At 45.2% G+C, this 13,213-nt stretch overlaps 1 protein-coding gene across 2 annotated transcripts in view; it reads right to left on the bottom strand.

Moving 5' to 3' along the window:
- NSFL1C (NSFL1 cofactor) overlaps nt 1–4,779 on the bottom strand; it is a 28,845-nt gene extending 24,066 nt beyond the window's left edge. The window contains exons 1-4 of one of the 2 annotated variants that reach the window (XM_088467051.1): nt 4,311–4,497; nt 3,831–3,985; nt 2,625–2,719; nt 1,693–1,767 (exon numbers count right to left, since the gene is read on the bottom strand). In XM_088467051.1, coding sequence (XP_088323177.1) covers nt 1,693–1,767; nt 2,625–2,719; nt 3,831–3,962 — 302 coding nt within the window. In that variant the 5' untranslated portion in view covers nt 3,963–3,985; nt 4,311–4,497. Of the gene's footprint in view, nt 1–1,692; nt 1,768–2,624; nt 2,720–3,830; nt 3,986–4,310; nt 4,498–4,571 lie in introns of those variants that run through there. The other variant, XM_088467050.1, reaches the window with a different exon arrangement.
- Nucleotides 4,780–13,213: the final 8,434 nt, after the last annotated feature.

Genomic DNA, 13,213 nt, shown 5'->3' with positions numbered 1-13,213 from the left:
ACACATATTCGATATAGATAGATATATATATATTTGATATAGATATATAATATATATATATATATTCGATATAGATATATATATCTATCTCTATCTATATATATCGATAGATATCGCAGAGCCTCTGATTAGGGATGGCAACCGACCATCGATGGTTTGCAAACATCGATGACCTGACTGGGAACAAGTGGTTTGCCATTGCTGGTGGCCATCAATATTGCACCATCGATGGTAGCCATCAATCGATGTTTAGGAAACATCGACAGTTGTGGTCTACACAGATCTTGACCAATCGCTAAACAATTGATGGCTTCTAACGATGGTTGAATCATCGATGGTACAGCTGTCAATGGCCATCACTACAGTATAACATAAAAAAATTTATTTTTATGGTATACTGGGTTTTAAAAAAAATATTTTTTTCAAATAAAATAGTGATGGATAAATTTAAAATTATGTTCTTGACCTAATTCAATCATAAAAGAAACCGACAATTTTGGAGCGGTTTTTGGAAAAAGAATTCGTCAGTTAAGTGGTTAATTGGAGGTTAGACCTCTGACTAACCATCAACTGCTCCCCATTAGATTGTAAGCTCTGACGAGCAGAGTCCTCTATCCACCTGTGCATTCTTGTATCACACATCTTGCATGACAGTTATCTGCTAGATTCCTTAACTATTACATTATGTAGAGTAGGCTATTATGATTCATTTGCTATATATTTTTACTTGAATGTCCTATATTTGCCTTTGCTGGTTTAATATTTTGTCTGTAGATTCTCCCCACTGCATGGTAATGCTAATTGTGGTGCCATATAAATGATAATACATTTCGAGTCCACCTTACTAGCTAGTATTCTGCCTTTATTGCTTAGCCCAGAGGTTCCCAAACACGGTCCTCAAGGCACCCCAACAGTTCAAGTTTTAGAGATATCTATGGTTAAGCACAGGTGGGTATATCAATTTGACTTTGGTACTAATTAAATCACCTGTGCTCAACCATGGATATCTCTAAAACCTATACTGTTGGGGAGCCTTGAAGACAGTGATTGGGAGCCTCTGGCTTAGCCACAAGCCTGAAAATGCTATCAGCAGCAGATAGTATTCTCCATTTAGGAATAATTATACGGCAGCAAGGTTGGTGTAATGGTTACTTATGGATATCCTTAAAACCTGGACTGTAAGGGTGCGTTGAGGACAGAATATGGGAACCTCTGCCCTAGTGTGTATGTGTGTACATGTGATAGGGAATATAGATTATAAGCTCCACTGGGGCAGGGACTGATGTGACTGGCCAAATATTCTCTGTAGTGCACTGCAGAATATGCAGTATATAAATAACTGGTAATAGATAAATAATTCCCAACACAGCCCTAACTGTCCGGAGATTGTATATTCTCCCCATACTTGCATGGGTTTCCTCTGGGTGCTCCAGTTTGCTCTCACAATCAAATAAATGTAATTGGCTCCAGACAAAAAAAATAACTGTAGTGTGTGTGTGTACATGTGGTAGGAATTATAGAGTGTAAGCTCCACTGGGGCAGGGTCTGATGTGACTGGCCAAATATTCTCTAATAGCGCAGCGGAAAATGCACTATATAAATATCTTAATAAATAAATAGTACACTGTATTTAATGACCATCCACTTTCTTCCATAGCTCATTACAATGAAAAACTTCAGGTTAAAACTGACCTTTGTCCTTCTTCTTCCTCCTCCTCTTCCTCTTGTGCATGCACCAAGTCTCTGAAAGACGTCACTCTGTGATCACTGAGACAGACGAGGTAAAGTAAGAAGCATGAGTTGCACTAATCAGCCATTGCTGTATTCCTGACACATGCACTATCTATACCATTGGGATTTCAGCTGGGATTTCATAAGAGATGTGTTCTACACTCCCAATCTGTCCTTAAAATAGACTTATTCGATGATACTACTACTTTTAGCCCATAACAGTGGTAAAGAGGTTGTATTCCCTTGTCCGATAAAGTTCTACTTTAAGTCATGTATATAAAACCTGGGCATAAAGTTTACATGTTGTGCTCTGTGGTACTTATGCGATCCTGCAGTCTGCCCCTCGCCATATACAGGGAAATGATTGACTTCGGATCTCTGTGGTTTTGAACCTAGTATTTTTTATTTATATATTTATTTATTTTTATATTTTTTGCGCATACAATACAAGAGTTTGTTCACAGAGACAGTGGATAGATCTTAACAGGTAAATAGTTATGACTATACATCACCTGCACAGCTGGTATGTAACCAATATGGTGATGCTTACTACTGGGACAAAGGATTGTGGAAAACAGCTCCCACTATCTGTTATTACAAACCACATTCATTCAGGCAGAAAGATGGACAGGGTACAAATGAATCACTTTCCTCAGGCGGACAGGTCCTCATTAAACAACCCTCAATTCAGCAAGTAGTAACAATGGAGCATTATCCAATCTGAATGATACTAAGCCCCATTTCTGGCAGTAGACCAGCCCACCGTGTGGCAGGAAAAAGCAAAGGGTTTGAAATGCAGAGATCATCACAAACAAGGTCAGTTGAATGACAAAATGTATTGAAAAGAAGGTCCACGCTGACATTATGCAATGTATTCATGTCACTACTCTTACCTGGGCCCAGAGCCGCGAGAAGTGGATCCTGAAGCAGGTTCCGGTAGTGTCACGATGTCATCTCCTCCATCTTCGTAGTAACTTGCCAGAGCTAACTGAACAAAGAAGATAGTACATTTTAAGTGCTTCTCTTTCTTAAATGGAGTTTGTTCTTTTGTATGTGTGCATACTTCTATCCTCTGTGCGCTACAAGTCGCGTTACACATAAAATGCGTCTTTTTCGCAAAGTGATGCAGTCGCACACAGAATATAGGCACGCCGCATATCATTTTAATCAGCAGAAGCTGCTCGTGCATCTTTTTCGCATCGCTTTACGAAGAAGATGTATTTTATGAGAAAAAGTCACACGAAAAGACGCTCAGCGCTACAGAGTCACGCCACGGCGCGACTAGAAGGGCTGTTTTAATGCGCAAGGAGGCTAGATGTATGTGGACACATCTGTATGTGGAAGCAGCTGGTTAAGAATTAGCCTTTCCCCTGCCATCCCCCGTGCTGTATGCTATCCCCTTTATTACAGCAATGGTCATATTAATCACTAGATTACACTGTAACCTTACCAGTATGATTGTCACTGTGCCAAGTGAATTTTTCTGACTGAGGGTTTTCCCTCAATTGCCAGTCACACTGAGGAAGTTACTATGCAAGCTAGTGCACAACAACCTGGCAATACATTAAAGGAAAGCAATCAGACACATAAAGCAAAAATAATTGGGGAATTAGCAGTGAATAAGTACAAATCCCCGCACATACAAACATTAATACAAAGTGCAATTTAATCAGGGGTAACTAATATTTATAGAGCATCTTTCTCCCCATAGGTCTCAAAGCAGTTTACATTATTGCAAAGAATTAAACCAACAGCCATCTTGCTGCTCTATCAGGATCATTCACATGAATCCCTGTCCCATTATAGCTTACAGTTTTAACTGTCAAATGCCTTTTAACCTACCAGTATGTTTTTGGACTGTGGTAGGAAACTGTACCCCTGCACAACATATAAACTCCACACAAATAGTGACTTAGTTGGAACTGTACCCTTGGGAGATCAGTACTCCCCAGGTACAAAACTCAACTGTTTCTATTACTTTGGGTATATTTGCATGCAATGTACATACAGTAATTTCATGCACATATTACAGAGGTTTCCTGATACAAACAGGGTCAAATACACAATTATCTAGTGGCAATAGGGAACACAGAACTTACAAGTGACTGTGGGTGTGGTGCTTGTATGACAGGTGGCAAGCAGCCAGGGAACACAGCAGGTCGGTGGAAGAAAATAATGGGAAGTGTCTTGAAATGCGGGAGAGCTGTATTCTGGGGATGGGTTTGAATCATGTAAAAGGTTCTTGGTTTTTGTCCTTAAAAGAAATCAGAGAGATTTGGGTGGAATACTCAGCGTGATGAGCCTATCGCAGCTGACTGAAGTAAAAGGTGTCCTATATAGGGACTGGAGGGGTATATAAGATCGAAGCTTGGTGTCCCTATGGGCAGCACTAGGATAAGCCTAACAGGTATATGCAGCGCCAGTCTGTTACCTGGGAGCTAGAGGACTGGGTAGGGGGTCAGCAGGATGGAGTAATGCTAAGTCTCACATCAGTGCTGTGCTGGGTAAGATCATGGAGCAGTGATCTGTAATGTAGGGCGGCACAAACCTATGGCATGTCAGCTGTGATAGGTACTCACAGGGTCATGCTGGGACCTGTAGTTGCAGACTAGCAGCCACATGCTGCCCTGGCGTGAGGCAGGTGACAGTCACGACAGGACGCCAGGATGAGGGAAGGGCCGTGTATGTGTCTCGGGTGGGAGAGCTGCAATTAATATAAGGGCCGGTCTATTAGGGAGTCTCGGGTGGGTCAGCCCGCATGACTGTGCGTTCTCATTCCTGGATACACTGCGCTATCTGGGCCCCTGTCTCCCCGATCTGAGCGACTCTGGCCCTTGTACCTGTAAGTCCCAACCCGCGGACTCCAAGAAGAAGGTAGCCCGCTCCTCCTCCGCGCCGGTCACCAACACAAATTCCCGCACCGCTTCCTCCTGCCGCGCCGCCATCTTTCTGTGCAGCGAGATCACCTTCCCCCGGAAACAGGGAGCGGAGCGCGCATAACGTTCCCACCTGCTCGTTGGCCGGCTCTTTGTCACAGTCTGTCCAACCCGTATGTCACCGCGGAAATGCTGCAGTGATGACACCATCATGGTGATCCCAATGCTCGGGTACCAGCTCATCCTCCCATATCTATGCATTATAGTAAACACATGAGAACAGCCCATGTCATTAAAAACGACAACCTCTGCTTTCCCATTGTATCCTGAGTACTATGGTTTTGGTAGTGTCTAAATCCCGTTTTAGTTAATTAAAGGAGAATGTGAAAGTGAACTTATCATCTACTTAGGTGGTATGGGCCCTGCTGGGTAGCCATGTGAATTTGCTGAAAGCAATACATAATTGGGCATCATCTGCCACAGTGATCCACTCTGGTGCCATTTTCACAGCCCACTCCCCATTGAAAACAAATTGTATCTCACCTGGTGGCACCACCTTTACGATGCCCACATAACGTAGAAAATGTCAGCACTTGTGGTTTCAGTGTACAGTGGATGTCAGGAAGGATATGGTTGACATTTCGTTGGAAATACATATACTGGCCTTTCTGTTTCAGCCCTATTAACATTGGCACAGAGTACCAACTTTACTGGTCAGGCCAGTACAATATCAGCCAGGTGGTAACCTTAGGGATGTTTTAATGGATATTTAAAGCAGCAATCCCATGGAAAAGGAGGCGTGTATTTGTATCTTAAATGACTATGGCAGGCTATAATAATTATTATCTTTTATTTATATGGCTCTACCTGTGTTTTGTATGTAAAACTTTAATTATTGTGCAGCTGAAAACAGCTCCTTCACCAGGCGCTTTGTAATTACTAGTAGTAGACACAAATCTACAGTATGCTACTCCCCAATAAATAGCTCTGCACTACTCTATCATCTACACAATAAGACAACAGTGGAAATATCAAGATATAAAAATACAATTATTTTAAGACACAGATATCAATTCTATCACTAAAATAATTTATTATTATAAAACTAGGAAACTGCTAACCTTCGGTTAAACATTGGAATATTACCTTCAAATAACAGCATTACCATCAGTATATGATATTCAGTGGTCTATTTATCAAGCAGTGAAAAGAATGGAGAAGTGTGCCAGTGGAGAAGTTGCTCATAGCAACCAATCAGCTTCTAGTAGCATTTATAAACTACAGTCTATAAAATAATAGGTAGGAGCTGATTGGTTGCTATGGGTAACTTCTCCACTGGTTTACTTTTACAAACTTTTCAATGCTTGATAAATAGACCCCTCCAGTGGCGGCTCCAGGGGTGGGGCTGCAGTGCTGTCCAAAATTCAAATAGGGGAGCCACACCAACTGCCAGGGAGTCCCACTCATCTATGTTTGGCAGCGTTTGAAATGGCAGTTGGTGTGGTTCTCCTATTTAAATTTTGGACTGCGGTGCAGCCCCACCCCTGGAGCCGCCAAATGACCCCTCAGTTGTATAACATTCAAAAAAAGGAACCAAATTCATACAATCCTGAATAACCCCCCACTCCCATCATTTATAGGTGAGTTGAGTAGTTCCATATCGCTGTATATTTATGAGTTGACACACTCAGCAGGTACCCTTTATGGGATATTTGATTCATCCGGCTTATCTGGAAATACACTTAATGCTGAATACATTGTGGTTAACACTCTTTGTGGGATCGCGGATCTTGAAATCTCTCCACTCCCCGCTTTCACACCTGCCGTTGTTGAATTAATGCGGCAATACACACACAGGTAAACCCCGGAGATACACTTTATGCACTTTTAACAGTCTTGTGTTTGTTCGCGTCCACACTATTGTATTATGAGGGACTGTCACACTCTACTCAAATCGTGTGACTTACATTACCATTTGCTGCAGGTCAGGATTTCTGTCTGACCTTGTTCAAGAACCATGCACTGACATCACCATCATGCACTATGTCAGCTGCTAACATTCTTCCAATGGGAGTGCTCCTGCCTCAGCTGATCTAAGCAGCCTAACAGAGACTGGCAGCAGATTCATATCCCCCTGTGAGAACGCCCACTGGTGTCAGAGCAAAGAGTTGCTTCCCAGTGTTAAGTTCTATCCTGTGGCTCCTTTGTGCAGAATACCATCACTGCCTGCTCTATATCTACAGTTTCTGTGCTGCTGTTTTCCAGTTTAGGAATCACAAGCTGTTCTAGTGAACTTACTCAGCAAATATCAGTTGCAGTCTGTTATCCAGCTCAGTGAAATCACCAGCTGCACTGATTAGAGGATTCCTGCAATCAGCCTCTGCAAGTCTGTTCCTGACCCCGGATTTGTTTCTGACCTGCTTCTGTCTAATCCCTAGTACTGCATTTGGTAATCTGGTTTGACCTTGGCTATCCTCTGCGACCTGCACACATCTGCTCCCTGGTACCTTGTTGTCCGTTTGGTTCTGACCCGGCCTGTTCACTATGCTGAAAGTCTTCTCCACTCCATCCAGAATTCACCAGCACCTGTATAGGGGAACCTATTCTGAGGGCCGCGACCTGTGTGTCGGACGCAGCCAAGCCCATACCCTTTTGCGAGGATCACTGGTGAACACCGCCGGCACATTAGACTCCGCACCTCAGAAATAGGTCACGCCAATCCCCAAATACGGGCTGCGTCCATTTGCCATCCGAGAGTTGTGACAGGGACGTACTCACTGTTGATAATTGGAAGGGTTTGCAAATATCCACAAATTTTGCAGGGGATCAGGAAAAGTTCCAATAGGATCCTGGTCAATATCCTTGACGCATTTCTCCGCCTATTATAGTGGCGGTTTTCTCAGAAGGTAAGTAAATGGATATTGATCGGTTTTCTCAGAAGGTAAGTAAATGGATATTGATCGGGATCCTTTTGGAACTTTTCCTGACCCTCTGCAAAATTTGTGTTTCTCCGGGGTTTACTTTGTGTGTGTGTGTAGCCGCATTCATTTAAAAATGGCAGGTGAGAAAGCGGAGAGGGGATTATAGAGCTTTCAAGATTCCTCATAGTTTACCGGCTGCCATGTATTGACATCGGAGTTTACCTCTATTTCGGGACTGTAATATCCGTTTAATCCTCACTTAAATCGCGATCCCACAAAGAGTGTTAACCAAAATGTATTCAGCACAAAGTGAACATGTATTTCTGGATAAGCCGGAAGGATCAAATATCCCTTTAAGGGTACTTGCTGAGTGTGTCAACTCATAAATATACATCGATTTGGAACTACTCGACTCACCTATATATGATGTAAGTGGGGGGTTATTCAGGATTGTATTAATTTGGTTCCTTTTTTTTGAATGTTATACAACTGAATATCATATACTGATGGTACTGCAGTTATTTGAATGCAATATTCCAATGTTTAACCCGAAGGTTAGCAGTCTCCTTCTTTTATAATAATAAATTATTTTAATGATAGAATTGATATATTTGTGTCTTAATATAAAAGTATTTTGCGCACCCTATAAGTAGAATATCTTGATATTTCCACTGTACCTTAGACAGTTACAGACATGTTTACAATATGTTCAGGTATACATAATTGCACCCTGCATGTTACCTACTCGCGTGAGTTTACATTATTGGTGGACAAAAGGAAGGAGAGGAAAACAGAGTTGGGGAATGCAGAGAATGGAAAGTTAGGAGGAAAAACAGCTTGGTAATTATTTGTCCTTGGTTTGTTTCTTCAGATTGCTATGTATGATTGGTAATTAAGATTTCCAAGGGGCATGTAGTTAATAGACTGGCGGAACTAAATGCCGCCGGTCTATATCCCTACACCAGAAGACCGGCAAGGGACAGAAGTTTAGGCATCTAAATACCGACGCCTATCTTAATCCTGACGCCGGAGTGCCGAAGGACGCCGGTCACCTCGATCGGTCCGGCCTTCCCTAGCGGTAGGGGGGGGTTAGGTTTAGGCAACCCCGGTGGGATTTAGGCTTAGCCCCCCCCCAGGGAGGGTTAGGCTAGGGGAAGGGCGGGTTAGGCGCTGCTGGGGGGAGGTTAGGGTTAGGCAGCCCCTGGGAGGGTTAGGTTTAGGGTGCGCAGGAGGGAAGGTTAGGTTTAGGCACCCCCGGGGGGGACTTAGGGTTAGTCACCACCCCGGGAGTTTAGGGTTAGGCACCCCTAAGGGAAGGTTAGGTGACTCACCTGCCGCTGTCAGGATTTCCTCCCGCCGGGCTGACGCTGTCGGGATTTGAACCGCCGGCTAAACAGACACCGGCATTTCAATCCCATTCTGTCACGAAACTGTCTAGTTTTCACCTTTTGCCTGTTGACTTACCACTGCCAGCTTTTCTCCATGGATCTGTAAGTGTAATTTGCCTGTTCTGATCATGTTGGCTGCAGCACTTCTCCCTGCATTCCTTCCACAGTGATTATTTCACCTGGGCTCTCCTCTGTCTGTGAGCATTGCTAGTATTTACTGGAATCGCAGGTGTGGTTATGATTCTCAGTGCAGTGAGAGATGAGTACTCCCTCTGCATGTTGTGCCTTCCACCACTCAGAATGCTACTACCAGACCACCTGTCCATATCCACCAATTGCAGCCAGACCCAGGGTATATATATATCCTCCCCTGATAGCATTCTGGGCCTGAACATCTCGTTACTTCCGTGGTGTATGGTTCGTGCTGTTCTGTGTTCTAGTGTATCCCTGACTCCTGCTAACTGCAACCCCTGGTGCAATCCAGAAAACCTGCTACAGCAACCCCTGGTGCAATCCAGAAAACCTGCTATAGCAACCCCTGGTGCAATCCAGAAAACCTGCTACAGCAATCCTGACGACCTGCTAGCATCAGCTAATAGTGAGTTCCTGTGCTCCTGACCTTAGTCCTGTGCTCTGCTAGCCCTACTCCTGGTTGGTCCCTGGCAACCTACAAACTTGCATCGTGCTTCCTGCTGTGGATCAACTCCTGCTCCTTCTACCTACCCACTCCCTCCCTGAACCTAAATCCCAAACCTATCCATTCCTTCCTGAATCTGTAATTCCCAATTATCCAATCCAGCCTGCACCTGAGTTCCAACCTTTGTCACAGCATTTCCGGATCACCCTGTTTAACCCTCGTCTCAGCATTACCAGATTTCCCCTCAGCCATTGTCACATTATTCCAGTCCAGAGTCAAGTTCCTCTCATATCAGTTTTATCCACGTTGTTCCAGTCCAGAGTCAAGTTCCAAGCTCATCAGTTCAAGCAACATAGTTCCAGTCCAGAGTCAAGTTCCTAGTTCATCAGTTCAACTCAACAAGTCTTCCTGCCGGTCCCCATCCGGTTCCTCCACGTTCCTGTCATCTATCATCAAAGGCAGTTTTCACTGCTACACAAATCTTGCAAATAGAGCTATCTACGTCATCTGTGGTTCCAGTCATGCTGGTCTCTGTTGAATCCCGATCACCACCTGAGACAGGTAACTTGCAGATACCATTTGTGACACATTCCTTCCAAGGTGTTACGTTCTTATTATAACAACCATAGTCACAAGGCACATGATGGAGTGTGCAGAGAGGCTTTGGTACACCTCTCTGAGCCCTGTTTTCACTGTGACATCCTCCCTCTCCTGTTTTCCAGTCTGTCTTCCATGGAGCATTTTTGCCTAATTTTTATATGTCCTCTCTGGGAGAAGCCTCGGAGAGGAGACGCATCTAGCCACTTCGGGGGGCGGGGGCGGGCTCCCTATGTCATAGGTCCATTGCGACTACTACGAATCGTGGGACGTGAGAAGGGGGTAGGGCTAAATGTAGCAGTTTTGCGTCAAACGGAGCCATGATTCCTGTCAATTATCTCCCCGTTCAGCCCACTTCTCTAGGAAGTGATTGGGATGCGGGAGATCAGGGGTGCGAACGGCTACCTGAAAATTTGGCAGCCTTCTGGGAGAGGTAGGTAAGTATGGCTGACAGCTATGAAGTGAGTCTATGATGATGGTAGTCAGTATTAATCAAGAGGGTCTCTCATTAAAGTACTTTATATCCACTGTATTCGTACATGTTTGTATTGGATTATTCCATAATTAAACCGTGTCGTCTATATTCCTGCTTTAGTGTATGACCCCTCTACTCCACTTTAAACAGTCCTCCTCAGCATATGAAGATGTGCCTCACACTTGAATAAACATCACCTCATAGAAACAAGGGAACAGAATCAGCTTCCTTTATGACACTACTGTACAAAATAGTTAACCCGGGTTGCTGCTAGGTGTAAAAGGGGCAAGGGTTGGATTCCTGGGTCGAGCGACCCGGAAATCCAACCAGGGCAGCTTGCAGAGTTTAACACGGAAACAACTTGTGAAACCCTGCAGTGTAAACGGGTAACCCGGGTCGCCCGACCCGGATCCTGTTTACAGCATGGGGACTTCCGGGTTACTTGGCACTTGGACATGATGTCATCTCCAAGCGCCAGCAGCTGTTCTGCTGTACCTGTGTGCAGTGTGAACAGCGCCGTGGATGGGAGTGAGTGGGTATGAGGGGATAGAGGGCCTGATTTAGAGATTTACGCAAAGCCGATATTCTCGCAGATGGAGTGATTGTTTGCTAATGCGCATGTGCGAAAGCTGCACTGCGCACGCGTAGCAATTGCATTGCAATTCAAATCTTTTGAATAGGAACCACTCGCAAAGTGATTGACAGGTAATCAGCGTTTGGGGGTGGTATCGGGGCGGTTGTTAGAAAAACGCAGGGACGTCTGACCGTTTAACGCCATCAGGGGCAAACGCAGGAATTTTATAGGGCGTTTCCAAACGGTTGATTAAAAAAAAAAGCAACTACATATATATTTGTGTGTAGGTATAACACGCAGCAGCACACACACACAGCACGCAGCACACACAGCACGCCGCACACAGTATGCACCCTGTCACACACAGCACGTAGCACACACCCTGTCACACACAGTATGCACCCTGTCACACACAGCACACACCCTGTCACACACAGCACGCAGCACACACTCTGTCACACACAGTATGCACCCTGTCACACACAGCACGCAGCACACACCCTGTCACACACAGTATGCACCCTGTCGCACGCAGCACACACCCTGTCACACACAGCAGACCCTGTCACACACAGCACGCAGCACACACCCTGTCACACACAGCAGACCCTGTCACACGCAGCACACACCCTGTCACACACAGCACGCAGCACACACTCTGTCGCACACACCCTGTCACACACAGCACGCAGCACACACCCTGTCACACACAGCACGCAGCACACACTCTGTCACACACAGCACGCAGCACACACTCTGTCACACACAGGATGAACCCTGTCATACACAGTGCACCCTGTCACACACAGCAGACCCTGTCACACACAGCACGCAGCACAAACTCTGTTACACACAGTATGCACCCTGTTACACACAGTAAGCACCCTGTCACACACAGCAGACCCTGTCACACACAGCACGCAGCACACACTGTCACACACAGTATGCACCCTGTCACACACAGCGCGCAGCACACACTTTGTCACACACAGTATGCACCCTGTCACACACAGCAGACCCTGTCACACACAGCACGCAGCACACACTGTCACACAAAGTATGCACCCTGTCACTCACAGCACGCAGCACACACCCTGTCACACACAGCACACACTCTGTCACACACAGCACACACCCTGTCACACACAGCACGCAGCACACACCCTGTCACACACAGCACGCAGCACACACACTGTCACACACAGCACACACCCTGTCACACACAGCACGCAGCACACACTCTGTTACACACCTCTCTGAACAATTTACTTACTTACTGCATCCAAGGAGTTAATCATCACGAGTCAGCTTGCCGGGCTGAACGGGACCCTGGAGCATACTTGCCTACTTTTGAAAAACCATTTCAGGGAGATTGTGAAAGCAACACCTATGAGTGCGTGTTACAGTGGGCGTGTACTGCTACATCTGAGAGGCGTGTCCTAAACCTGACTTACGTCCAAATGTAAACCAGCCCAAAAGCAGTTAGTAAGATCTGTTTATTGATGAAAACACACTAATATTTTGCAGAAATTCATAGGGATCATTGTGCCTTATAATAACCAATGCAAGGAAATGACACTAATGATCACATTTGAATGTATATATCTCTGTTTTTTAATATAACAGCTTCATAATGGGGGTAAGGATGAAATGAGGGAGATTGCTAGACTCTTCAGGGAGACAGGGAGATTGCTACAATTTCAGGGAGTCTCCCTGACAATGAGGGAGAGTTGGCAAGTATACCCTGGAGCAGTGTAGGGGTGAGGAATGCAGGCTGCCTGTGTTAGTCAGTCACAGGAACACACACTGCACTTTTGAACTTGCTGCTTTATAAGCTTCCCCGCACATGGACCCGATTACACTTAGTATAAAGAGCACTGCCAGGGCTATTGCCCCCTCAAGCCCCAAAACACCCCTGTACCTTTTTGTTGGCACAGCTGCTGTCATCCCTTTACTCCACTGCATCCCCGGAGGTGGCCCAGTTCTCAGAGTGTCCGCCTCTGTTCTGCTGCGG

The sequence above is a fragment of the Taudactylus pleione genome, unplaced genomic scaffold, assembly GCF_031769625.1.
Source record: "Taudactylus pleione unplaced genomic scaffold, aTauple2 ptg000069l, whole genome shotgun sequence".
Taxonomy (NCBI): Eukaryota; Metazoa; Chordata; class Amphibia; order Anura; family Myobatrachidae; genus Taudactylus; species Taudactylus pleione.
The sequence above is the reverse complement of the archived record's forward strand: the minus strand, read 5'-3'. Positions and strand labels throughout refer to the sequence as shown.